This window comes from Penicillium argentinense (assembly GCF_028826775.1).
Source record: "Penicillium argentinense strain IBT 30761 chromosome Unknown utg000001l_segment0_segment0, whole genome shotgun sequence".
NCBI lineage: Eukaryota > Fungi > Ascomycota > Eurotiomycetes > Eurotiales > Aspergillaceae > Penicillium > Penicillium argentinense.
Genome location: NW_026622660.1, coordinates 511283 through 535423, shown reverse-complemented (window position 1 = coordinate 535423; position 24141 = coordinate 511283). Strand labels below are relative to the sequence as shown.

General features: G+C 53.4%; 10 protein-coding genes across 10 annotated transcripts; 3 read left to right on the top strand and 7 right to left on the bottom strand.

Annotated features, from left to right (window-relative positions):
* Nucleotides 1–81: 81 nt before the first annotated feature.
* Nucleotides 82–2296, bottom strand: N7532_000153 (SKI complex subunit WD repeat protein SKI8; the record flags this gene model as incomplete). Its single annotated transcript, XM_056612657.1, has 9 exons — nt 82–265; nt 322–508; nt 574–667; nt 726–892; nt 953–1213; nt 1272–1308; nt 1364–1568; nt 1840–1873; nt 2029–2296. 9 exons carry the CDS (start codon nt 2294–2296, stop codon nt 82–84), a joined length of 1437 nt encoding a protein of 478 aa, XP_056479881.1.
* Nucleotides 2297–2529: 233 nt separating this feature from the next.
* On the top strand, nt 2530–3945 carry aspD (septin aspD; the record flags this gene model as incomplete). Its single annotated transcript, XM_056612656.1, has 6 exons — nt 2530–2668; nt 2753–2821; nt 2912–3044; nt 3107–3244; nt 3319–3532; nt 3604–3945. The coding sequence occupies 6 exons, from the start codon at nt 2530–2532 to the stop codon at nt 3943–3945; spliced, it is 1035 nt and encodes a 344-aa protein (XP_056479880.1).
* Nucleotides 3946–4422: 477 nt separating this feature from the next.
* On the bottom strand, nt 4423–5388 carry N7532_000151 (guanylate kinase; the record flags this gene model as incomplete). Its single annotated transcript, XM_056612655.1, has 4 exons — nt 4423–4698; nt 4781–4983; nt 5066–5176; nt 5295–5388. The coding sequence occupies 4 exons, from the start codon at nt 5386–5388 to the stop codon at nt 4423–4425; spliced, it is 684 nt and encodes a 227-aa protein (XP_056479879.1).
* Nucleotides 5389–5527: 139 nt separating this feature from the next.
* Nucleotides 5528–7472, bottom strand: N7532_000150 (putative Golgi matrix protein; the record flags this gene model as incomplete). Its single annotated transcript, XM_056612654.1, has 5 exons — nt 5528–5769; nt 5844–5950; nt 6021–6736; nt 6801–7226; nt 7278–7472. The coding sequence occupies 5 exons, from the start codon at nt 7470–7472 to the stop codon at nt 5528–5530; spliced, it is 1686 nt and encodes a 561-aa protein (XP_056479878.1).
* Nucleotides 7473–7994: 522 nt separating this feature from the next.
* On the bottom strand, nt 7995–8884 carry N7532_000149 (uncharacterized protein; the record flags this gene model as incomplete). Its single annotated transcript, XM_056612653.1, has 5 exons — nt 7995–8395; nt 8465–8591; nt 8643–8664; nt 8720–8759; nt 8812–8884. 5 exons carry the CDS (start codon nt 8882–8884, stop codon nt 7995–7997), a joined length of 663 nt encoding a protein of 220 aa, XP_056479877.1.
* Nucleotides 8885–11631: 2747 nt separating this feature from the next.
* N7532_000148 (uncharacterized protein) lies at nt 11632–11925 on the top strand (the record flags this gene model as incomplete). Its single annotated transcript, XM_056612652.1, has 1 exon — nt 11632–11925. The coding sequence occupies one exon, from the start codon at nt 11632–11634 to the stop codon at nt 11923–11925; it is 294 nt and encodes a 97-aa protein (XP_056479876.1).
* A 1403-nt stretch (nt 11926–13328) lies between these two features.
* Nucleotides 13329–17629, bottom strand: N7532_000147 (glycerol-3-phosphate dehydrogenase GUT2; the record flags this gene model as incomplete). Its single annotated transcript, XM_056612651.1, has 12 exons — nt 13329–13430; nt 13485–13628; nt 13690–13887; nt 14033–14642; nt 14700–14772; nt 14828–14841; nt 14905–15205; nt 15314–15358; nt 15424–16365; nt 16422–16751; nt 16827–17086; nt 17199–17629. 12 exons carry the CDS (start codon nt 17627–17629, stop codon nt 13329–13331), a joined length of 3450 nt encoding a protein of 1149 aa, XP_056479875.1.
* Nucleotides 17630–19511: 1882 nt separating this feature from the next.
* N7532_000146 (uncharacterized protein) lies at nt 19512–21266 on the top strand (the record flags this gene model as incomplete). Its single annotated transcript, XM_056612650.1, has 4 exons — nt 19512–19880; nt 19951–20708; nt 20783–20901; nt 20956–21266. The coding sequence occupies 4 exons, from the start codon at nt 19512–19514 to the stop codon at nt 21264–21266; spliced, it is 1557 nt and encodes a 518-aa protein (XP_056479874.1).
* Nucleotides 21267–22063: 797 nt separating this feature from the next.
* On the bottom strand, nt 22064–22426 carry N7532_000145 (uncharacterized protein; the record flags this gene model as incomplete). The annotated part of the gene is made up of 1 exon (XM_056612649.1): nt 22064–22426. The coding sequence occupies one exon, from the start codon at nt 22424–22426 to the stop codon at nt 22064–22066; it is 363 nt and encodes a 120-aa protein (XP_056479873.1).
* A 1183-nt stretch (nt 22427–23609) lies between these two features.
* Nucleotides 23610–24127, bottom strand: N7532_000144 (DASH complex subunit DAD2; the record flags this gene model as incomplete). Its single annotated transcript, XM_056612648.1, has 3 exons — nt 23610–23731; nt 23799–23858; nt 23917–24127. 3 exons carry the CDS (start codon nt 24125–24127, stop codon nt 23610–23612), a joined length of 393 nt encoding a protein of 130 aa, XP_056479872.1.
* Between the last annotated feature and the right edge of the window lie 14 nt (nt 24128–24141).

Here is a 24141-nt window from a genome sequence, read left to right as displayed (position 1 = left end):
TGTTCATTGCGGTCATCAAAGTTTTGAAGGACGTAGTGTAGACGACGCGGTAGGATGTTATCAAAAATAGTCACCATGAGCTCAACCTCCCGTGGCCTCCCGATAAAATGCGATACTTCGGTTGGCGCCAGCAGCCGCAAATCCTTCTGACCTATTGGCCTTGGGAAGCCACTTCGCACTCCAAACTGCCCTATCAGTCTCGGAGTGGGTGGCCACACAAGTCTTAGCGTCGATTGACCAGACCTTGACCTTACCATCGAAGGAGCTATAAAGCTGTCAGCAGTTAACAAGAAAGGTAGAGCCCAATCAATGTCTACTCACCTACTCAGGAGGTACTCTCCAGAGTCGCTCCAGGAGAGGGACATGATCCATGCCGCATGACCCGAAAAATTGGCAATTTGCATGCCAGAATATGTGTCGTAGAGCACAATTACTTTCGCGTCTCCAGCAGCAGCCAGGATCTTGCCCCCTGGTGAGAAAGCAACGGCACGAACAGATTTCACCAGACCTGTATTCCATTCGGTTAGTTTTGGTGCAACTTTTTCTCATGCTGGATCATATCAAAATACGCACCGGACAAAGAGAACGGCATACGGCCATCTTCGGTCTTGAACATGTAAACGGCACCGTCCTCATGCCCACTTGCAATGAATCTGCCATCGGCCGACTGTCGACGTTAGTAGAGCTCATCGGATAATTTGAGGAGAAGAGGAGAGAAAACCAACCAGATCAATGCACATGCCAAAGCTCCCTTTAGTTTCATGGTCTCGAATCTGCGTGGCTGTCGCACTCAGATCCCATACTCGAATATGGCCATCTTGAGCAGCCCCAGCCAAATACTGCCCATCCTCAGACAAGGCGATTGCCCATGCATCCACATCGGTGAGGTTTGCTGCGGGAACCGAGATTAGCACACAATAGAAGCCATCGTATTGAGAGAAAGAGAAGCTACCTGAGATGGCTTTGTCTTCCGACCAGTAGCCGTCGCTACAAGCCCAGGCTTTGACATCTCCTGCAAAGCCAATGCTCACGGCACGGAAACCCTTGGCATCGGTGACAATGTGGTGGCAGCCGAGTGGGTGGGCACTTTCGAGCGACTGCACCAGTGGGAATTGAGTGTCAATGGTGGAGTGGACCTGGATGGATGAGGCTCCCGATGCTGAAAGAACTTGACTGCTGGTCACTGCCAAAGAAAAGATGTCGGCGGGGTGCGCTGGATCTTGTTAGGACTGAATGAGCCATTGGAGATGCAAATAGAGACGAGTGCTCACCATTATCGGCCGTGCCCCACGCCAGATATTGTCGCGACTGCAGAAAGTCAGCTCAATTCCTTTGGGGATTAGGGTACCTGATCTGCTCTCACCATGCTGGGTCTTATGGAATTTTTTTTGCGGATGTGGCAAGTGTTGAAGTTGTGAGCAAGGACATTCGGAGCAAGTCGAAGCTGCAGTTCCGCCTTCGCGCCGCTGGCCGGGGGAGAGTGGGAGGGTCTCCGCCAGTTGGCGACAAGACAAGGCACGCCTGAGTCGGTCAATCTCCCTCCCTTCCTTTTTTCCTTTGGAGAAGTGCTTTACAGGTGTTAATTCAGATGTATACTTGAATCTGCTTTAATTTATTCAGGTCACTGGGACCAATTCTTGGAAATACAATATATCACAGGTGAATCATATTTTGCCAGGTAAACCAACGCCAGGTGCCATGCAGTGGATCATAGCCACATCCCAAATTCTAGAAATACACACGATGCGCCTGTATTTTCTACAGCGGTTTCCATCGCGTCGGGCTTTATTTTATAGGGAAGCTTTCGGCTTCGTTCATGGATCACTTTTGGTTGTTCACGCCGTCTGCGCCGATTTCCACGACTGTTTGATCTCTAGCGATGAAATGTTAGTTTCTGAAACCCCGGAAGTTTATGGAAATTAATTGATCAAAAAGAGCTTTGCGCAATAGAATTGTGCTCAGTAGAATTGTGGCTCCCACTTCATAGAGGGAGGGATTTCGCAGAGTCCAATGTCGCCGCACACGTACCTTTAACACAGTGAGGACACAGTAGGTGAGCGCGCTTGATCTGACCGCAACCTGGGCATTTGTTAAGGCTCTGTAAGTCTTTCAGAGCTTTGCCTGCCATTTGACGGTGACGCTTCTTCATGTGCGAGGTCTTCTTCTTGGGGACGGCGCGAAGGACGGATTCCCAGAGATCGGCGAGCAACGGCGGGATGGTGATAGCGATGGGGAGGGTAAATGGAAGGGCGGGGATGAGCCGCGGCATCGCGGGAGCGAAAAGACGCAAGGCCATCGTGAGGTCGAGTCGGAACGCCGAGCAGTCGAGGTCGGAAGTCGGAGAGGTACTTGGAGGTCGACGAGGAAACTGGAGATGCTCGGTTTTGCGTCTGGAGGGCGCTAACCTGATCGGGTAAGGGCCACCCCTGAGTTCGATAGGAAATAACAATCGACCTTAAGGGGCTCTCCAACAATCTTCACCCGGGGAAATCCTCACACCTTGGTCCTTCCAACCCCTCATCTTCCATAATGGCCGCCGCTACCTCCGCTGCTTCGGCTCAGCAGCCCACCGTCTTCCCCCACAGCCATGTCGGTTTCGACAGCATCACTTCCCAGATCGAGCGGAAGCTGTTGAAGCGTGGTTTCCAGTTCAATGTCATGTGTGTCGGTATGGACTCAAGATGATCTCTTCCTTCTCTTTGCGATGACTGTGGTGACCCCTTAGCACAATGACTGACACCTGCGTTTTTAGGTCAAACCGGCCTGGGCAAGTCGACTCTGGTCAACACCATCTTCGCATCCCACCTGATCGACTCCAAGGGTCGCCTTACCCCCCGATGAGCCCGTCCGCTCCACGACTGAGATCCAGACTGTTTCGCATAGTACGTGTGACCCGTGTGACCCATGGGAGAATCCGAGAAGACTGCAAGCAAGGTGCAATGGCTAACGGAAGAGTCAATAGTCATCGAGGAGAACGGCGTTCGTCTGCGTCTGAACATTGTCGACACACCGGGATACGGTGACCAGGTGAACAACGACCGCTGGTACGCAGGAGCCCATACAAACTCAATAAAAAGATTCAGGAGCGAAGCTAACGTGGCACTAGCTGGGACCCCATCGTCAAGTACATCAAGGACCAACACTCGGCATACCTCCGCAAGGAGCTCACCGCGCAGCGTGAACGTTATATCCAAGATACCCGTATCCACTGCTGCTTGTTCTTCATTCAGCCTTCCGGTCATGCGTGAGTGTCCCTAGCATCCTCGAGTTCTCTTTTTCATGACTATGAATGCTAACGTGATTGCGTGCCATCTCCAGTCTCAAGCCCATCGATATTGTTGTCCTGAAGAAGCTGTCCGATGTCGTCAACGTTGTTCCCGTTATCGCCAAGGCTGACTCTCTGACTCTTGAGGAGCGCCAGGCCTTTAAGGAGCGCATTAAGGAGGAGTTCACCTTCCACAACTTGAAGATGTACCCATATGATAACGACGAGCTCGACGACGAGGAGCGCTCTATCAACGCCCAGATTAAGGTAAGGAACCAGAAGTTCCCGCCTCCCGCGACGTTATTCTATCTGGCCTTGTGTCTAACGCTTCAGTACAGGAAATCATCCCCTTCTCCGTGGTCGGCAGTGAAAAGACCATTGTCGTCAACGGCAAGCAGGTCCGCGGTCGTCAGAATCGCTGGGGTGTCATCAACGTCGAGGACGAGAACCACTGCGAATTTGTCTACCTGCGCAACTTCCTGACCCGTACCCACCTGCAGGACCTAGTCGAGACCACCAGCCAGATCCACTACGAGACCTTCCGTGCCAAGCAGCTGCTGGCTCTGAAGGAGAGCAGCGCTGCCGGTGGCCACTCTGCCGGTGGCAGTCGACCCATCAGTCCCTCTGCGGACCGGGAGCTCAGCCGTAACTCGCAACGGGCGGCCATGAACGGCTACTAATTGGAAATACTCACCCTGGACATTGTGGTCGTCTCCTCGATCCATGGTGAAGTGTGCGCGTCCCCCTGATGCGCAACGATAGCAAACAGACCCTCGGGCAAGGTTCTCATTCCCACCTCCGAAAACTCACTGTCCCTTTCGACGCCAGCAGGCCCTTGCAGATATCCCCTTGTTCTTTTCTTTGCGTCTACCCGTTTTCGTCTCCGACATTCTGTATCCCCCCGGTATTTTCTCTCTGCGGGACCGGGGCTTTTTCCTTTATTACCTAGCATTCGTCTGGCCGGGGAAAAAGAGTCTGGCAACCAGCGCTCAAGCTATCTGGTTTTTTTCCATGTACTTAGTTTCCTTAATTATCCCTCATGAGAAACTTATTATTCTTGGGCTAAGGCTTTGACTTTAATAGTATTTGCTTGTATCGCTAGAGATGATATCTATATGAGAGCTCTAGTCTCTCCATCTTTCTCACGTTCCTGATATTTACTGCGCCGCGCCGAACCGACCACCATCCACAATGAACTCCTTCAGTTCCCCATAGGCCTTCTCCAGATCATCATTAACGACAATCTTATCGTGAGCACCCGGCTGCTTGGAATACTCCAACTCGTTCTTCGCCTGAGCAAGTCTCTTTTGCAGGCTATCCTCCGTCTCGGTGTTTCTACCCCGCAGACGCTTCTCCAATTCTTCTAGCGATGGCGGTGCCAGAAAAAGAAATCGAGCATTGAGATCCTTACGCAGCTTCACCTGCTTGACACCCTGTGTTTTTCCAATCAGTCAGTATGCATAGATCCCTCACTCCGCTTTTGTCGAAGCGCGAATGGTCTAGACTTGAACACACCTCCATCTCGATGTCCAGAATGCAAATTCGTTCTTTTTCCGCAACAGTCTTGATAGCAGCGACAGATGTACCGTAGTGGTTGCCACCGAACTGAGCATGCTCAATGAAGCCATTCTGTGCGACAAGATCCAGAAACGCTTCCTTTGTCGTGAAGTTGTACTCGCGTCCGTTTTCTTCGCCGGCGCGAGGGGCTCTGGTAGTGTCTAGATAATACACCATATTAACAATTTCTTCTCCCTTTTCTTTCTATTTGAGACTATGAAAGGCAGAAAGGGTGTATCTTACGGGAAACGCTGAACCCGAACGTATCAGGGTACTCTGCGAACAGGCGCTTGAGGAGAGTGCTCTTTCCGGTGCCTGATGGGCCTGAGACCACAACAGGACGGAACTTCTGGACTTGGATTTGTGTGTCAGCTCATTCTGAACCTTGGTCGTGTGATTGTGGAGCTGAGGGGAGTCAGGATCATTGCAAGGGGTAGTGCCAACTGCTGGAAGCGCAGCACCGAGTACATACCGGCGCTGGACTCCATAGTATTTGCGAAGCGAGCCGCACTGGCGAGATATCTTGAGAAAAAGGCTGGCAGAGCACGCGGCACGAAATAATGCATGGAGAAAGTGGAGGGTTAAGATGAATCCCACATTTACGAAAAGTCCGGCAGAACAAAGGCGGTGACTTCCGATCTTATTGGGGGAATGTCTAGTATATAATCGGTTGTTCTATACACAAACAAAATGATATCCACCCGGCTATGACTGCGGCCCCGGGTGACTTCCTCGTCGCATTGCGTTGAGCTTGCCTGCCTCGGCTTCTTGCTCTAGAAAGTTTGACCACAGTTCCGCCAAAGTTTCCTTGCTCGATGCCCCGTTGTCCATAAATTCGGTGGCTAGGTTCGGCGTGCTTGGGGTGCGAAGAGGAGTCCCGGGCACACGCAGTTTTCCTGGCATACTCGAAGTACCTGGTCGTGCGAGACCCGCTTTTTCTCGTTGCTCTGCATGGCTGAGTTAGCAGGCGGTTTCCGACGGTTTCATTAACAGTCAGTCCCATGCAAGGTAAGCAACTCACCATCATCCCAACCCAGAAGAGCTGCAATTAGCTGCAGGATCTGGAATTTCTTCGGGTCTGACCTATCCAGTGAAAGGAAATGTAGAAGGTGGTTTGTTACAATATGTCTTGACAATGAGGGTTAGAAAAATTCGTCCGGTATCATGTATGGCATTCAAAAAGCCAGGCCGAACATACCGATCCACATTATCTTCAGGCTTTCCCTTCTTCAAGAAACGCAATGCCTTCGTCAGATGGTCGTTCAGTGTGACGGCTTCATGTCGAAGCTTTCCAATCAAGAGGTTCTTCTCTTTGACCTCCTTTTCAAACGGTCGAACTCGTTCTAATTCCTCCTGTGCTGTCTGGAGATTCTTATCTGCGTCCGTGGCTTGCTGTTGTGCTTCGCGGAGAGATCGTCTCAACTCCTCGAGCTGTGAATCAGAGCTCTCCACGAGCTCCCGAAGTTCTTGCTTCCGAGCCGTTTGGATCTCCTGCAGGGCTCGCTGAAGGCCATCAACCGTGGATTGTTGGCTGTCTCGGTCACTGACGGCTTTCTCGTAAGCGTCGCGTAGATTACCCAGTTGCTCCTCGAGATCTGCTACTTTCTCGCCCAGATTCTCGCGGATTGATCGCTCCTCCATGGCAAGGACTTCCCAGTTGTGCATGGCCTCCTTCGCTTGCTCGAACTCGGATTGAAGATAAGACTCCTGCTCCATCAGCTCATCTTTCTCCTTAAGCCAGTTCTGCTGTGACAGGTTTGTTCGGTCGCGCAGTGTTGCGATTTCTTTTGACTTCTCGGCAGATTCTTCCGATAGCGAGACTAATTCCGTCGACTTCGATTCGATCTGGGACTTGAGGTTTGAGTTCTCGTCTTCCAGTTCCTCAATCTGGGAGCGCGCTAGGGCCAATTCTTCCTGTAAATTGTATCAGTAAGAGTCGCAGTTGAACCCTGCGGGCCTGCGAAGAGCATCAACGCACCTCGTCCTCCTTGAGTCGTTCTCCTAGCTGAGATTTGATTGCATTCACTCGTTCCATAAGTTTCTGGAATTGCGTTTCTGCCTGCTCCTTCTTTGTCTCGGTATCGTCCAATCTCTGCTGCAGCGCCTCCATCTCCGCCCGGTGTTTTAATTGGATTTCCTCCAGCGATTTCCGCATATCGGTCACTTCGGCACGTAATGAGTCTCGATCCCGCACCAGGGCGTCGAACCGGTCTTTGGGCTCCGCGTCGTTCCCGTTCGATGCGGGGCCTTCGGGTTCTGTAATTCCATCACTGCTCAGTTGCTGGTTATCAGCCGGTCGGCTTGGAATACTGCTGGCGGTCGTGTCGGGGTTGTCGCCGTCGCCGTCGCCGTCGCCGTCGTCGTGAGGCTTCGCTACCTCGTCGTCTGCGGCATCGGTCTCGTCCTGGAACGCTCAGCAAAGGGGACAATGGCGGGCGGGGAGTAGAGCACACACATGAGTCGCATCATTTCCGGCCTCGGCGGTATTGGGTCGCTGGTCCTCGGGCTGTTGGGCGTTGTCCTTGGCCTTTGCGCCCTTCTTTTTGTTCTTCTTCGACTTCGTGCCTGCGTCGGGGGTCAGCTCAGCAGGAGTATTAGAAGGGTGATGCTCCGCACCTTGAACAGCAGACGGGGGATTGCCTTCGGGCATGCTGGCGGGTGTCGAAATGGAGGGGAAGGGATGGACGAGGGAAGCTGTCAACACCTCCACTAGCGCGGCTGGAGCCTTCCGCCCTGCGGGATCGCAGCGATGATTAATCTGTCACATCCACAGCATATTTCCATAGCAATGTTGATCGGAGTCTTGCTTGTTTTGGTGAGTGTGGTTTAATCAGAATGCGTTGTATTTGAATGAATATTCCGAGTTCTTGTTTGTCGCTCAATTGGCCATGTCTAGAAATAGGCTGGTCCCTTGCATGTACAGTGCTATTACTAGGACTCAGTATACACCCCGGGGGATGTTCCAAATTATTGCACCAACAACCAGCCGCGAAATTGAAATATCAAAAGATGTTTGACGGATACAATGCCAACGATCTGGCCCGCACTCCTCCGCTGCATCGTTTTGAGTATTCTCATAGGCCTTCGCCTTTCAACAATCGGGCCGAGTGAACTCCAATGCAAGGATTCATGTCTTTATATAAACCCACCATCGTATATGGTAAGGTCGCGATCACATAAAATCGTCCAGGAAGTCTTCGCCCCGGTTCTGGTTGCTACTCTCCAACATATTCTCCTCGCTGAACATGTCATCATATGCGTGCTCCTTCTGCCACTTCAGCTGCTCTCGCTCTCGCTTCTCCAGCTTGTCCTTCTCTTTCTGCTGATCGCGAAACTTGCGCTCGTCATGTCTCTTCTTTTTCAGTGCCTCCTCCTTCTCGGCGCGAAGGTCCGGGAACTTCTCCACGCGAGTCTTGTTCAATCGGTTGATAATCGGATTCTCGCGAGTTCGCACCAGGACCTTGCGGACGAGCTTGGGGTTATGGAAGGAGACTTGGCCAGTGGCCATTGAGCCATCCTTTTGCAGATTTGACCATGGCGTATAAATAATGGTGATGTTGTCCTTTTTGTTTCCTGTGCACCATATCGCATCAGCCTCCGTTGGTACTGGTACGTTCTGTAGACCAGATTCGTCCTACTGACCCTCGATGGAGTTTGCCTTGGTGAGCTGCGCGCAGTCTTCTAGCAAGGGCTCTGCGATATTGTCCCATGTTTCTCCCTCGCGTAGGCGGACGTAAACATGAGCACTCGACAGATTGTCAACGTGGAACTGTGAAAGCGGGCGTTAGGGCGTTCGGCGAAAGAGGTTCGACGGGGAAACCACCAACCCTATCATAACCAACCTGTTAGCATTATGATCCTCAATATGAGATGCCCATGACAGTGGGGTGTACATACCAAACGTCTTGGTCCAAGCCGAACTTGATCAGATCCTCATCTGGCGAGACCGTTAGGAATGTTCCCCGCAGGGCCCATTGGGAGGGGCATACTCTCGAACTTGTCCTTGCCGACGTAGATAAACGCGGACGGAGAGACCACGTTTGATGTGAAGTAGTAAACCATGGCGATCGACCAATTGACCAGGAGACGCCGGGGCGCAACACAGGATCCAAGCTGACGTCGAGAGTGGCTGGTGGGGAACCTGTTGGATTTGACGCTGGAAATATTTATGGCTTAGTCAGCCGTATAGATCGGGTCTTGCACAATTCACATCACAGCTATACCAGTACCTCCCCTAGAGGTGCCCTAGAATGCCCTTGGGTGGGTTGTCAATCAGAAAAAGGGCTGAAAATAGTGCAGTATTAGTAGGTGCAGTACTCTAGACAATAGTAAAGGTTGGGGCAGTGACACGCATCGACATGTTTCGACAATATATATTTGATCAAGTACTAGATCCATAGATGTATATCCATCCTGAGTGTGCAATGTAGGCTACGTATGACGCATGACGCATGTTCACATATATACGTCAATGGCATTCTACTACCACCACAGTCGAGAGTGTACCACAGAGATAGTACCATCGCATGCATGGAGAGGCCTCCTTATCAGATGATGTAGCTCGGCTCGGGCAATGTTGCATACATAATAATAGTTCGATGCTTGCTCGGGGGAGTTCGCCGGATTAGCAGCATCCTGATCTACACCGGACGAGACAGGATCTTCCGCGCGTCCATCCCGATGCAATCTCCAACGTCGCAAGGCATTGCCCTTGCAGATCGTCCTTGTCTTGCCCTCCATTATCCACCGCTGTGTATGAGCTAGGTAGGTAGAACCTCGGGATGAACGTGACTTCTCGGTGTACGTCCGGCGCATTTAAAGTTGGAGTGGAGCTGCCAGGCACAATCTCTGTAGGTCCTCTTTTAGGGCTTCGTCAATGAAACCGCTCCCGAACACGAGAATTTCCTGGAATCCAGTTTGTGTCGGCAGGACGTGGGCCGATGGACTTTCATTCCGGCGCAATATCCCGTCTGGGATCTAGTTCCTCGGCTGATACCTCTCAACGCTGCTCTCTCCACCCCGGCCTTTCCAACACCTACGCAGTTCTCCAACTCAAAGCGAACTACTCGATGGGGTTGTCCAATTTCCCAACGGCCCTCAATTTCCTCGGTGACCTGGGAGGGGAGTGACATGTTGCTCACCTCCCATCGGCGCTACTGTATCTCACCTCCCGTCGGTTCGAAATGCACCGGCGGCTCCGTCAGCTGTGCGTCTATACCAGCGAGACATTCTGAAACGGACCAGGAAGCGCGAGATCAACAGATCGATCCTGATCTTTCTGTCCTACGAGCGGAGCGGATCAAGGAACGGGAATGAAAACAAAGTTGAAAAAAAAATTTAAAAAAATTTGTCCATGTTGTGCGGACGGCGTAGAGGAGCCCCGTTGGGCAACGGAGCCAAAGGGCGTTTTGCTTCATCGAGGTGCCGGATGAATGGAGTCCATGATGCGTCTTGCGTGGCCGGCAGCTGGCAGAGAAGCTTGAAACCCACCCCGATCAGCGATTGACTCCCGAATTTCCGAGCTAGTCCCATGAAGCTTCTCCGCTTGACTCAGGAGCTCAGGGCCGATGCCAGGGCCCACAAGTCCACGAACCCACGAACCGACAACTCGCCGCGACCTGCCGGAAGCACACGCAGGCGTCCTCCGACACAGGGGGCCTGGGACTAGAACGAGCGTGATTCGCATGGCGGACCGGACAGCCCCAGTCAAACCCGGTGACGGAGCAGGAGGAGCCTCACCTGTTGCCAGCGCGCAGCCTCAGCGAGGGCCCCAGAGCATCTCCACTCGCCTGATGCACCGGACTTGCTGGGCCTCTGGGGGGCATCGTTCCCACCATCGAGTCGGATTGGCCGCGCCTCTCACCTACTGGGCTTAAGCGATATGCCCGACCCTTGAACCCTATGGCGCCTCGACGAATCACCGCGACCAGCGCCGTGGTCTCGTCTCGATCCTCCCTGGCTAGTTCGATCCTAGCTAGAGCATGTCATATTTTTTGCTCCGAAAAAACCGTTACGCCAAGGGCCCTGGTGGGAAACGCTCCCACCACGGGCGAGCCCGCCCATGGCAAACCACCCCATCCACCAGGCTCTCATTCCCGAGCCCTTTCTTAATATTGCTAGGCCCTTGCTCTTCCTTCCTGGTCGGCCGCAGTTCGGCCTGTCAGAGGCCCGGGGTTTCTAACAAGGACCATCACGTCCGTCGTCATCGTGGTTCTCGTCCTCCTTGACGGCGGTTGGCGTTGCGGTTGCGGTTGCGGATGCATAGTTCTGAATTCTTCTGTGGAGCCCAAGCGCCTCCCCTCTGTCTCTTCTCGTTTTCCCGTCGGGATGAAGATCGACCTGTGCCTGTCCTTGTGCAACGGGGCCTGGGTGAACTAGGTCCATCTTATTTATTGCTGGCCCGTTTCCCGTCACTCTTGAGCATCTCGGACTCCTGGGCCGGGTCAACCCCCCTCCCCTTTCCCCTGCTCCACTTTGGCTCCATTGAATGATTGAAAAGACTCGGAATACCCATCTGGTCGTATGCAGAATTCCACCATCCGGGCCTACGTTTTTCTTTTCCAATTCCATCAGCCCTTCGGGCGCATCTTCAATCTCTCCGCCGTCTGCGGCGCGTGTCTTTCTTTCCGTTCCTTTCCTTTACTTTTTTTTTTTTTTCTTCTTTTTCTTTTTCTTATCTTTTCTACAACGGCCCCAGACGATCTCAAGAAAAAAGACGCCCCACATCCTCTTGACATTCTCGGAATCTCCGCGCCGTTGTGTTCTCTTACTTCAATCCTTCCCGCTCCATCTCATTCTTGGATCTCGCCATGCCCGAATCGAAAGATCCAGCGAGCATTCGACAAGCCCTAGAGCGCGCTCGGAATTGTGAAGATGGCTCGGTGGACGCGCAGACAACAGCTCTCTTGGAAGCAGCCATCACGGAACTATGGAATCGAATCCAGGCCGAGCCTGATACCTACGTGCTAAGTCGGGACGAGTTCGCCCTCTTCAACTACTTCCTCGAACGCTACCGCGGTACGCCCGTGGCTCAACGGGCCGTGGCCCGGTTTTGGAACAACTACCATGGTTCATCGAACTCCGATGCCGCGGGCAAGAAATAAAAACAGTCGTCAACGCGACTACATTACTGTGTTGGCTCGCGAAATTGCAGACGGGGCTGAAGGGCGCCGTGCCTTTCTCTCTCTCTCTCTTCTCCCTGCCTCTCTTTCCCCGGGTGGGTTGCAGCTGGTTCTCAGCCTAATTCATGCACATCCTCGAGGCGGTCGAGATGATCCGGCTGCAGCCGGCGCATGCAGCCGCAAATCCCGACCAGACCGAGATTTCCCACGCCAGAGCTGAACGTATCTCATCACCAACAGCATCCGGAGCCTGCTGGCGAGAAAAAAAAAAGGGAATGAGGATGTGAGTGGAGGAGTTTCGACCGCAATAGGTGATAGATTAAGGAGTCCTTGGGCTCCGCTCCTGCCTGACCCCATGGTCGAGGTCGACATGACGAACAGAGAGGGGGTAAAGGGAGCAGGAACAGCGTGATGCAAGCCGTTTTTTCTCTTGCGGGCCCTGCTGCATCAGGGTACTTTGGGACAGTACTGGATCCCTGTCTCAGTCGGGAGCGCATGCATCGGGCAAGGCATCTCCGCATATATCTGGAAGGATCTGATTGAGTAAATCAGGAATGTTTTCTCTCCCCTAGAGGGCCATGACATGAATTATGAAATCACAGGAAATCTCGGCAATAAAGAAACCAATTTGGGAAAGCCAAATAAAATTGAGTGCTTGGCTCCATTTGATCCGCTTCTTCTTTTTGAAAAAAAGAAGGATATAATAAAAGAAATGAATGAAACGTCCATCTGCAACTGCGGAAACAGAGAGCCGCTGTGTGACATCGCCGTCGATGGGTCCATTAGGAATTTTCCGACTGGCTCAGTACTTTTAGTAGCTCCGCCATCCATCTCCATCGACACTATCTACTTCGCACTGGCGGAAACGGCGCTAGCGTGGATTGCCGCATTTAGGATTCTCTCCATCGCCTTGAATTTGGGTCACCCGCTCTTAACTCAGGTTACGAGGGCTACTCGACAAAGAGTGGTGCCATCAGTCAAGGCGTCGTGTTCCCAACTTACATCGGAGCCACAAATCTGCGGTTGCAGTTGCGAGGTGCAGGTGCAGGCGCAGGCACAGACAAGACGGTGAGAGGGCCCCTGTAGATTAGGCGACATCCACAGGGCTAGTCGACGTCATTTGAATATTGAATACTGTCATGCGTGGCCACGCACGATCAAAGTTGTGGTGATTTGGAGAGCGCCGTTGTGTGCTGTCTACCTCTAAAGTCCTAGTGCATGATGCCTCGGCGCGAAGTCTAGGAGAAAAATATGCTCCTGTCTGCTCCACATGGAGAGACATCAAACTCCCACTAATGACCTAAAACATAAGAAGCAGAAAAAGAAAGGATGGATAATCGTCGAGGCGCATGGACTCGAGTGGTCGATACAGGCAGGATTCCCGTTCAATAGATCGAGTTGTCCACGCACGAGAAGCTACCCCCGCCAATCCCTTCATGGAGGTTTCGAATAATGGACCGAATGGACGCATACATGCCGACCACGCACTAGAAAACGTTAACGTCACCCTTGGTACAACGTAGCGAATCTGGTGAGCTTACAAGGAGACCTGCTAGGGCCACAAGGAAGACGTTGAAACAATGTTGAATCCACTGTCTCCGCTTCAGCGTGTGGAATTGTCGTTCCAAGTAAAGCCAGAAGAGTCCCGGAAGTCCGAAGGTAAACCAAGTGCCGAATAGAGAGCTCTGATGATTTGAATTAGCAAACGAACCTCAAACCCAGTCCTTTCAAATTGGTGAAATATACCGCAAAGCCCAGCACGTCATTGAAAACGGGGATTCCCTCTGCAATAAGCCACGATGTAATCCAGAGAACCAAACTGATGCCGACCCATGCTGCCCGAGCTCGAAGTGATCGATGGTGCACGGAATTGGTTCCTCGGAGGATACGAACGTAGAGAAACTTGACCGCAACGTGGGCGTTCACCACGCCTCCAATCACAATCTATGGACCGAGTTAGCAAGCAGATCTGGCAGCTATTTCCTTTGCATTGCAATGCACATGCCGTCGGAATCGCGATGCCATATGAGATCTTGCGGAAGAGGAGTCCGGCAGAATTCAAAGCGGGCGACGACACAGACGGCCCGACATAGACATATATCACAATCGCCGAGACGGTGTACAGAATGGCCTCGCAGATTTGCAGCAGCAACACTGCCTTTGGAAAGTCTTCGATATCCTTGAGTTCCGAAAAGAGCGTGAAAAATGCGACATGCCCTGCAAATGCAAAAACGATATTGGCAAGCGCAAGACACGCATCATGGACTGCCGGAGCCGTAGGAATAACCGGGATATGGCTATGAGCTGTCTTTGTAACAGCCACTCCAATCATGCTGGTGAGAACCGCGCCGATGATACTGACGAAGCTCAACGCTGAGAGACGAGAGATTCTCTCCAGTCGGCGCGGAAGGGTCAATACGTATGAAACCAACAAACCGATGGCGGAATACAGGATCGTGCAAGTAGAGTGTTCCCCGAGAACGTTCATCATGATCGAGTAAGTTAAGATATGGCTCCCCATCGTGAAGATGAAGAGAACCAGCTGACTGAATCCCAAGACACGACGTCCAAGATTGCCCGCAAGAAGACCTCCTGCATCTGCCATGGAATGAACATGCGGGTATTTTCTCTTAAACTGTCCGAGAGTATAGCCGGTATAGGAGGAAATAAGACCAACGAACACAATGGTAAACACGCCTCTAGAATTGGTCAGCATGGTAGGTTCTTCCACCGCGAACAAGCTAGTGCATCCATACGGGACTAGACCGAGTGTTGATAATGCCTTTGGAAGTGCCAGGATCCCGAGAGAGATCGTTTCGGCGACCATGACTGATATACAGTTAGCTCCAGCGACAGGATGAGATAAGTAACAGCGTGAACGTACCCATACCGGCTTGACTACATAAGATTCCCTGTGTCAACGAACGTTATGGACATGAGGGGCGACAAGAGATTACTCACTACCAGTTCATGGTCTTGTACTTGACCATCGCATTGCACTCGTCGCCGAGGGGATCCTGTGAGGAAAGCGCTGTCTTCAAATTGTCATGGTCAGCAGGCCCGGCCGGGGGAACACCTCCAGGCTGGACTGGCGCCTCCATCGCAAAGACGAGACAAGGGAGGATATCAGATGTGAATGTAGTGGGGGAATTGGTGGATGTGTGAAAGTGGGAGATTTGGCGAGGATGCCGGAGGACGTCGACAGGGCATGAAAAGAAGCCGCTCCTGCCGTTTCGGGAGCGCAGCGGAGGCAGCAACCGCACTATTATATGAAAATTAAGAAAATATTTGTATTTGTACAAGTCCGCTTTATATACAAGGCATATCTAATTGGTGGCCGCTGGCGCCGCAGAAGCCTCGATGGGGGTACCCGGGGAGGTGACAGTGTCACTCTCAAGAATATCGGCAGGGGGTTCTGCGACTCAGCGTCAGTAGGCATTCGTTGGTGTGGCATCCGAGCAGGGCCAATGGGAAACTCACCGGTACGGGCAAAGCTCTTGTGAGCCTCGGCATCAAGGTCCTTGACACGACCGTTCTGGACCTCCCGTCGGGATAACTCCATGAAGCTCTTGGGGAGACCCATGGAAGCCAGATAGGAAACCGACTCCTTCCACTCATTATCCTTGCGCTGGGCGCTCCAATTCAGCTCCTCGCCCATCAGGTCAATCACGTTAGGGAGGGCTTCCAAGGCGGCCTCGGCGTTCAGGAAGGCGAGACGCGTGCGACGGGCAATCACATCAACAGCAGTCTGGGCATACTCATGACGAACAGCGTAACGGACCTCGCCGTCAACGAAGGGGTACAGAGCGGAGATACGGCGACCACGAACGGGGAAACGCTCGTTGGTTGGGCCGGAGAGGGCAGCGACTTGCCAGGCGCGGTCACCGTAGGACTGAGTCAGGTGCTGAGCAACATCGGTCTCAAGGCCGAAGTGCTGAATCAGGTTGATGAACAGAGTCTTGGAGTAGCCGTGGGCACCAATCAGACGGACCTGATGGGTCTGGCAGCTACCGTCTAGAACAGCACCGTCGGCAACAAGACCGCTGCCACCGACACCACTGATGTCCGGCATGGAGTTCATCTCACGGGGCTTCAGGTTGAAGGCGTCAATGGCCTCGTCGACGGCCTCCTCAGCCATCTGACGGTAGGTAGTCCACTTACCACCGGCACAGGTCAAAAGGCCGGAGGGTGAAACGGATATCAGGTGGTTGCGAACCAGGGCCTGGGAGCTGGACTTGTTGGGGTCGCGCACAAGGGGACGGATACCGGACCAGGCGGCCAGAACATCACTGCGCTCAACATTAATATCGGGAGCCAGGTAGCCACGGATCTCCTTCAAAATCCAGTTGATGTCCGCCTCCGAGGGCTCGGGGTGGGGGTAATCTCGGTCGGGGCGTCGGTGGTACCGGCGATGGTGTTGCCCTGCCACGGCAGGAAGAAGATAACACGGCCATCGGAGGTGGCAGGATCGATCAGACCCATGTTCGAAGGGCTGTAGTAGCCGGGCAGAATGACGTGAACACCGGAGCTGGGCGCGACAATCTCCTTGATATCGGGCTCATCCATCTTGCGGATGGAGTCCGTGAAGGGACCGGTAGCGTTAATGATACCCTTGGCGCGGATGGTGAACTCCTCAGTCTGCTCGCCGTCCTTGCTGGGGATCACGTCCTTCAGACGAGCACCGCACAGCTTGCCCGACGCATCCTTGGTCAATCCAGTGACCTCCATGTGATTCACCACGGTACTGCCGTAAAGCGCAGCGGTCATGGCTAGCGAAACGTTCATGCGCGAATCGTTGTGAGCACCGTCTGGAGTTTGTTAATATCATTTTATCTTTTCGTGGAGCCAGAAGCCTGCGATTATTGCGCAGGAGATAAACTCACCATAGTAGACCATGGCGCCGACAACATTATCTCGCTTCAGCATGGGGAAAGAATCAATGGCTTTGGACTTGGTCAGGAAGTAAGAGCTCTCAATGCCCTCGGAACCAGCCAGAAGGTCATAGGCCTTGCAACCAGCCCAGAAATAAGGAGCCTGCCACCATTTCTGCAAGGGCACCATGATGGGCAACCATTGCGACAGGTGAGGCGCGGTGTTCAAGAACCAGCGACGCTCGCGCAGAGCCTCCTTCACCAATTTGTACCTGCAAAGAGCCGAGGTCAGTATAAGCTCCGGAGGGCTGCGGACCCTGGCTGCGGGTGTCCGCAGGCAGCAAGAGAGCCGGAGAGAATGGATTCAAAAAGAACGAAACTCACTGGTTATAATCCAGCTCCCAAACAGCCTTCTCCAGGTATCGTACACCACCGTGCACCAGCTTGGTACTCTTACTGCTGGTTCCGGCACTGAAGTCATCGCGTTCCACCACTGCAACCTTCAATCCCCGTGTGGCGGCATCCAATGCGATACCGGAGCCGGTGGCACCGGCACCAATGACCAGCAGATCGTAGGGTTCATCGTCTTTACTGCGCTTCAGGTCCTGGATCTGCTCCAGGCGAGACTTAATCAGAGGGAAGCTGGGCGGTACGAGCTTGCCCTCGTGGTAGCCAGGGGGTGGAACAGCGGGGGCTTCGAGACCGGGGATGTTGCGAGGACGGTAGGAGATGTAGAGAACGCCCGCTCCGGCAGCCGCGGCCGCCGAAGTGTAGAGCAGAGGTCGCAGGAACTTGCGCGAATGACGAGCGGCCATTATCCGGGCGCTAAGAGAGATGGAAGCTGCTCGGGGTGGAAGGTATGTGTAGACGGGTCAATTCGTCCGAGGAAACCTCCTAATGATATGAATAGCGATGGGTGGGAGTGGAGGGAAGGGGAGGGCAGAGAGATTAGGAAGGGAAGATGGATGCGGGAGGGGAAGGGCCGCAATTAGTCCGTCTGAGTCAAGTGACGGGCAAGATTGGCGAGATCGCTACACCTTCTTCCACTGGAAACCGGTTCCCCTTCCTTTCCCTTTTTCGACCGCCACACCCTGGCCACGCCTGTCGCGCAACAAGGTGAACACGCCTGCGGCTGCGGCTGCGTCATTCGCGGCCGCGTTGGTGTACGCCATTGGCAGCCACTTGGCGGTGGATCAGCATGACGGCGTCCATGCACACAGGGTACTGCTGGCTATTCTGGGTATTCTCCCACCAATGACAGGCTCGGCCCAGAGCTCGACAGTGGCCCTCGAGTCCACCCCGAATACATGTGACGCGCAGAGATTTCTGCTCTCCTGACAAGGGACACAAGCTCGGCACGCCTGGGATCGCCCGGTGGACATTCCCGAGCTTTTCAGCGGGTCAAGCTTCCCCTAAAAAAGAAGTACTTAAAAAAAAAAAGGAACGAAACCACCCTATTTCACGAGGGCCTGGGCTTCGTCAATCTCTGCATGAGCAGCTGACTTGCGGCTCGATCCACATCAGATCGCGGCCCCGGTTTTCAGGGGGACGCGACTTGCTTTGGTCGCAGATCCACCCACTTGGCCAGGCTGACTGGCTTGATGTTGTCATATCGCTGTCTTTGCCCGGTTTGCCCACAATGACCTTGTGCTGGGCCACATCGTACACCCTCGATCTCGACCGGGTGGGATGGAGAGAGAGGCCCACCTGGGGGACCAAATTCCAAGTTGGCAAACTCCTTGCAGGGTTTTGGCCTGGAATGTCATCACGGCATTCTCCTGGGAGTGGACCCGGACTATCTTTTTCTCTGCTTTAAAGCTGATCCCAGGTCCCATGAACGCCAAAGTGGAGGCAGCTTATTCTTATCATGTCCAGGGGAGATATATTCGGGGCCATTGCCACTAGCGCCGGTCCCGCCTGCACGGCTCATTCAGACGATGCGTTCAGGGTTCCTGCAGATGACCAAATCAACAATTGATTCATCTCCAGACCGTAATCATGATCGTCTTGCTCTTTGCCTATGAAAAGAATAATCACCATAAGTAAGTACTACATGGACCTGTTTGGTCTCAAAGAACAATGCGCGATTCAATTGACTTGCCGGAAATAAAGTAGGTAGCTTTATGTGAATTATGGTACGGAGGGAGAGGAACATTAGATATACTTGACGTTCTGGGTAGCTATCGACATGGGATATCGACTGGTCTACGGAGTCCTTTACCACGAGCCATCATCGCGCAGCATTTCCGGGGGCGGTCAGGCGGGCGGAGCAATTCCGGAAGAATTACTGGCAGAAACACCAGATTTGGATTCACCGCCTACTAAATCCCATTCCACTCCGACCAGCCAGCACCGTAACACGATGAGGCTAGGAGCAATAAAAGTGTTGGGTTGTATTTCAGCAAGCAATCACGAAGATATCCCTCAGGCCAAGCTCAAGGGATTCAATCCTGAATGTTCACTGCTCAAGAATGAACGAATCGATGCACTGGGAATGCTAATCTGAGTGCGGAACTCGGCCTAGGGAAGAAAGTGTGGGGTAGCAAGTAGACGACGTCCGGGGAAACCAACCAGTCCGGCACGGAAATATTCCATTCAGTACATCCCAGTATGTAGCACGCTGTCACTGTATCCCTGGTATATTATATCTCGCCGCAACATCGACTCAGTCTGCAACATACCTTCATCACCTTCATCATGGCCATTGCAAGCTTGGTGGCCTCTTTGCAGGCTCGAGTCCTCGAATCGCCCCTCCAGGCGCTGGGCATCACCGCACTCCTTGTGCCCTTTTTCTATGTCATTCTGAATGAATTTATTCGTTCTTCAGCCCGCGTTCCCGGGTTGAAAGGTCCCACTGGTCTCCCCTTGATCGGAAACCTGGCCCAGATTCGAGTCAACGCCGCGGAGCAATATCGTGTTTGGTCCAGGAAATTCGGTGCGGTCTACCAGATTCAGCTGGGCAATATTCCCGTCGTCGTGGTCAACTCGGCTGCTGCGGCCAAGGTGCTGTTTGGCCAGAATGCGCAGGCGCTGAGCTCGCGACCTGAGTTTTATACCTTCCATAAAGTATCTTCGCCTCTTTGCTTCATGGACATCCTGCAGGCTTCGTGAACTGACGGGCGACATCAAAATCTAGATCGTCTCCAACACCGCAGGCACCACCATCGGAACCTCGCCGTATAGCGACTCGCTGAAGCGCCGCCGTAAGGGTGCCGCCTCTGCGCTCAACCGTCCGTCAGTAGAAACCTATGTGTCGCACTTAGATGTCGAATCGAAGGCATTTGTGGAAGAGTTGTACCGGTACGGCAATGGTGGCAAGACACCAGTTGATCCCATGCCAATGATCCAGCGACTTAGCCTAAGTCTAGCCTTGACCCTGAACTGGGGTGTTCGTGTGGCGTCGCAAGAGGAGGACCTTTTCGATGAGATCACCCATGTCGAGGAAGAAATTAGCAGGTTCCGCAGTACGACCGGCAACCTACAAGATTACATCCCACTCCTCCGGCTGAACCCGTTCAGCTCCAACTCAAAGAAGGCTGCTGAGATGCGACTTCGTCGCGACAAGTACTTAGGCTCTCTGAACAAGGACCTCGATGATCGTATGGAAAAGGGCACCCATTCGCCCTGCATCCAGGCCAATGTCATCTTGGACAAGGAGGCGAAGCTCAACTCGGAGGAGCTCACCTCCATTAGCTTGACCATGCTTTCTGGTGGTCTGGATACGGTCACCACTCTGGTCGCTTGGAGTATTGGTCTGCTCTCCACACGCCTCGATATCCAGGACAAGGCTTCCAAGGCCATTGAGGAATTCTATGGAAAAGGCGAGCCCATGTGCTCGGCCGACGACGATCAAAAGTGTGCCTACGTCGCAGCTCTGGTCAAGGAATGCCTTCGGTAAGCTCCCCATTGTTCCTGAGCGCCAATTTATATGCATGTCTCCACATGAACTGTGCTGACCATCCTCCTAGATACTTCACCGTTCTTAGGTTGGCCTTGCCCCGAACGTCGATACGGGATATCAACTACCAAGGTGTCGTGATTCCGAAGGGTACCGTCTTTTTCCTGAACGCCTGGGCCTGCAACATGGGTAAGTGGCACAACGCCGGAACTTGAGGAACCCGCAACTGATGACCTGGCATAGATCCCGACGTGTGGACCGATCCGGACGAGTTCCGCCCGGAGCGGTGGTTCGAGCAGCCGGACGCGCCACTCTTCACGTATGGGATGGGCTACCGGATGTGTGCTGGTTCCTTGCTGGCCAACCGTGAGCTGTACCTTGTCTTCATGCGGACTCTCAACAGCTTCCGCATTGAACCCCACGACAATAATGACTGGCACCCCGTGCGTGGTAACTCGGATCCGACCAGTTTGGTCGCCATCCCGCAGAAGTACAAAGCCCGGTTCGTGCCCAAGGATTCCATTGCGTTGGGCAAAGCCCTTGCGACATCGTGAGTGGAGGAAAGCGACAGGGTCACGAAAATGAAAGGAAGAATTGGAGGGGAGGAAAAAGCACCCGAGACGACAGCCAGCGCGCCAGCAGTGGCCCCGGTGGATCGCATCGGGAGATGATCAGAAACAGGTGGAGCCAGTCATTCCACCCGATGCCTCTGGGTACTTCACCCCACTGCGTACAGCACATCTACATACTACATAGATACAACTCAGGCAAAGGCTGGACCAAGTCAATCGATGATCGCTCCAGAGTGGGCGCCTGCATTTGATTGGAAAGGTATTGGAAATAATTTACATTCTGCATCGATCGTAGTCCTCGCACGTAGCCATAATCCAGACTAGTAGCGAAAAAGAAAAAAGAGCCACGCAGTAGGAAGCATCAAATCCATTGCCCGGGCATGGCAACATTCTGGTGTGGTGTATGGGCCCATTAGACCCTTGCAACTCCGGTATATCACAGTGTAAGAGGGGTATAGAGGTGTCGTGAAGAGTGGGGGTTTCAAAACCCAGTTTCAGCTCCGGTTCCAGTTGCAATTCGGTAAAAAGGAAAAAAAAAAAAAAAAAAAAAAAAAAAAAAAAAAAACAATATCCCCAAAGAAACAATCCAAATTATTTTTGCACGAGACGCCGTTGTTTTCCGAGATATGCAATGTTTCGCTGAGGGGCCAAGTACCCCAAGAGGCCAACAGGAGACGATGAGGGGCCGTGAAGATGGCGATGTAGACTAGGAGTTTGTTGTCGGGATTGAGAATTTGAGGGGAGTGACGAGGTCGAGGCGCAGAGACCAATGGTCTTTGTTAAGAGGTGGTCATGCGTCGTTTCAGGTCCCGCACCGGATCGAAGCAACTCGCGTAGTCGCGCAGCTCATCTTGAAGCTGATCGGAGATGGTGGAATTGGAGGAGTGACTCTTCAAGGAAGAGAGGGAGGTTTGAGAGGAGGAGGCTGACAGGCTGCGAGCCGCTGGCGAGTCAATATTGGAATCGAGAGTGGATGACCGCGAGTGCGAAGCCCCCTCTCGTGATCGTGGAGAGAAGGCATCATTGTCATCGGAGGCCGGTCGATCGAGTTCGGCCAGACGGCATGTTTGGGAGCAGTAGGGACCACCAGCGGTTTGACGGTCACAGACGAGACAGAAATCGAGAGACCATTCGGCGGACATAATGAAGAATCAAAGAGACTGGGGGTCCGCGGGCAAGATGTAGTGGGGCGGGGAGTATACTGTAGGTGTATACAGTCGATGAAAAGCGAGAAGGAGAGGGGAAGACGAGAGTAAATAGGTCGGCACTGCACGAGCGATCACGATCACCATCACCTCATCGTGCTCCACTGGGAGTGGGACAATCATGCCACACCCGTAGGCAAATGCGCAATGAGCGACGGGCAATGGGCAGCGAGGCATGCGGGACTCCACCACGGTACTCGGTTCCTCGCGACCCTCTGGGTGCGCGGGGGCCCACCCCGCCGCAGGTACTCAGTACCTGGCTACTCAACAGGGTCCTCGGGCCTGCACGGTACTAGTACAGTACCCGACAGTCATTGTAGTCGTGTACCAGGCACTGCTGAATATGGCGTGGCTCGGGCGCTTAGGCAAAAAACGAGAGGGCCTGAGTGAATTCCTGCAGGAACCTCGAACGGGCAACCATCATCGGCTCCACCGTGGCCTCGCGGGCCTGTCATCTGCGCACATGCGATCCGAGCGCGAGTTTGGCTGCCCATGGCGACTGCGACTACTGCATGGTGGAGATCCTGCAATCCCCCCTGGTTGGTCCTACGATGCTGTACGAAAGGTGCTCGCAAGGTGGTCTGTGCCGTTTCATATCTAACCACCCCGGAGGCCGCTTCCCTCCAGGGGTCCAACATCCGCAACGTCTGGGGGGAAAGATGCAGCGGGTCTCAAACTTTGTCGCACTCCATGCACGCCCCCCTTTCGATAAACTCATGTACTTAGCTGCATGGCCGACCGTCACCCAGTCACGCGATGAACTGAGGAATGTGCGCTTCGCAAAATGCGGGGGAAGGTTCGTGCTCGGCCGTCGCCCTATGAGCTACCGCTGAATGATCCGCCCAAGGTTTATCGTGGCTCAGGTGGCTCAGGGGGAGGTGGAAATAGTCAGAACAAAAAAAAAGGTAGAAGTGGAGAGAGCCAAAAATGGTACCCAACAGAACTGCAGGGTACCTGAAGCTGGTCGGCTGCAGGTTCGTCAAGACCAGCCTGTGCTTGTTTTTTGGAGGCGAGGCGATGGGGAGATGTGGCAGGCTGAGACAGGGCTGGGAGGTATTTGAGTCGACTGGGATCGCCGGAGAATTGCTGGGGATCCACAGGCATTGCAATGTATGTCGCTTCACTCGCCCGTTTTCTCGCGTGGTTCGGCCGGGATGCGAACCAAGGTGGCTGGCAGACGAGTTTCACTCGAGGACTCATCGGCCTCCTCGGCTCCGGCGTCGTAAAGCCCACTGGCTTGCTCTGCACGCATGGCGTTAGCTCCATTCTTCCAGTGCCTTCTCCTGATAAGGAAATCGTTGATGCTTACTGGACGCAAGACTGATAGCGCGGAGAACATTATCCCAATTGGCAAGCACGCATGCAACCGCTACAATCAAATTAGAGGGGGGAGAGGGACAATCGTAGATAAGGGCATCGATAATCACCTTCCGTGCCATCCTTCAACGTGGCAATCTTGCTCTCGAGCGCCTGCATTTGCATAGCGAGGGTGCCGCTCAAGTCGCGTAGCAGTCGTAGATTCTCGAGCTCGGCCTTTTTCGCCGCGATACGCGTCGACAGAGCCGACGATGGCTGTGAGGGGGGTTGGCGAAGCCCAGCACCAGGCATCATCGAGGTCGGTCGGGACGAGTACGCCATTTCGATGTCGAACA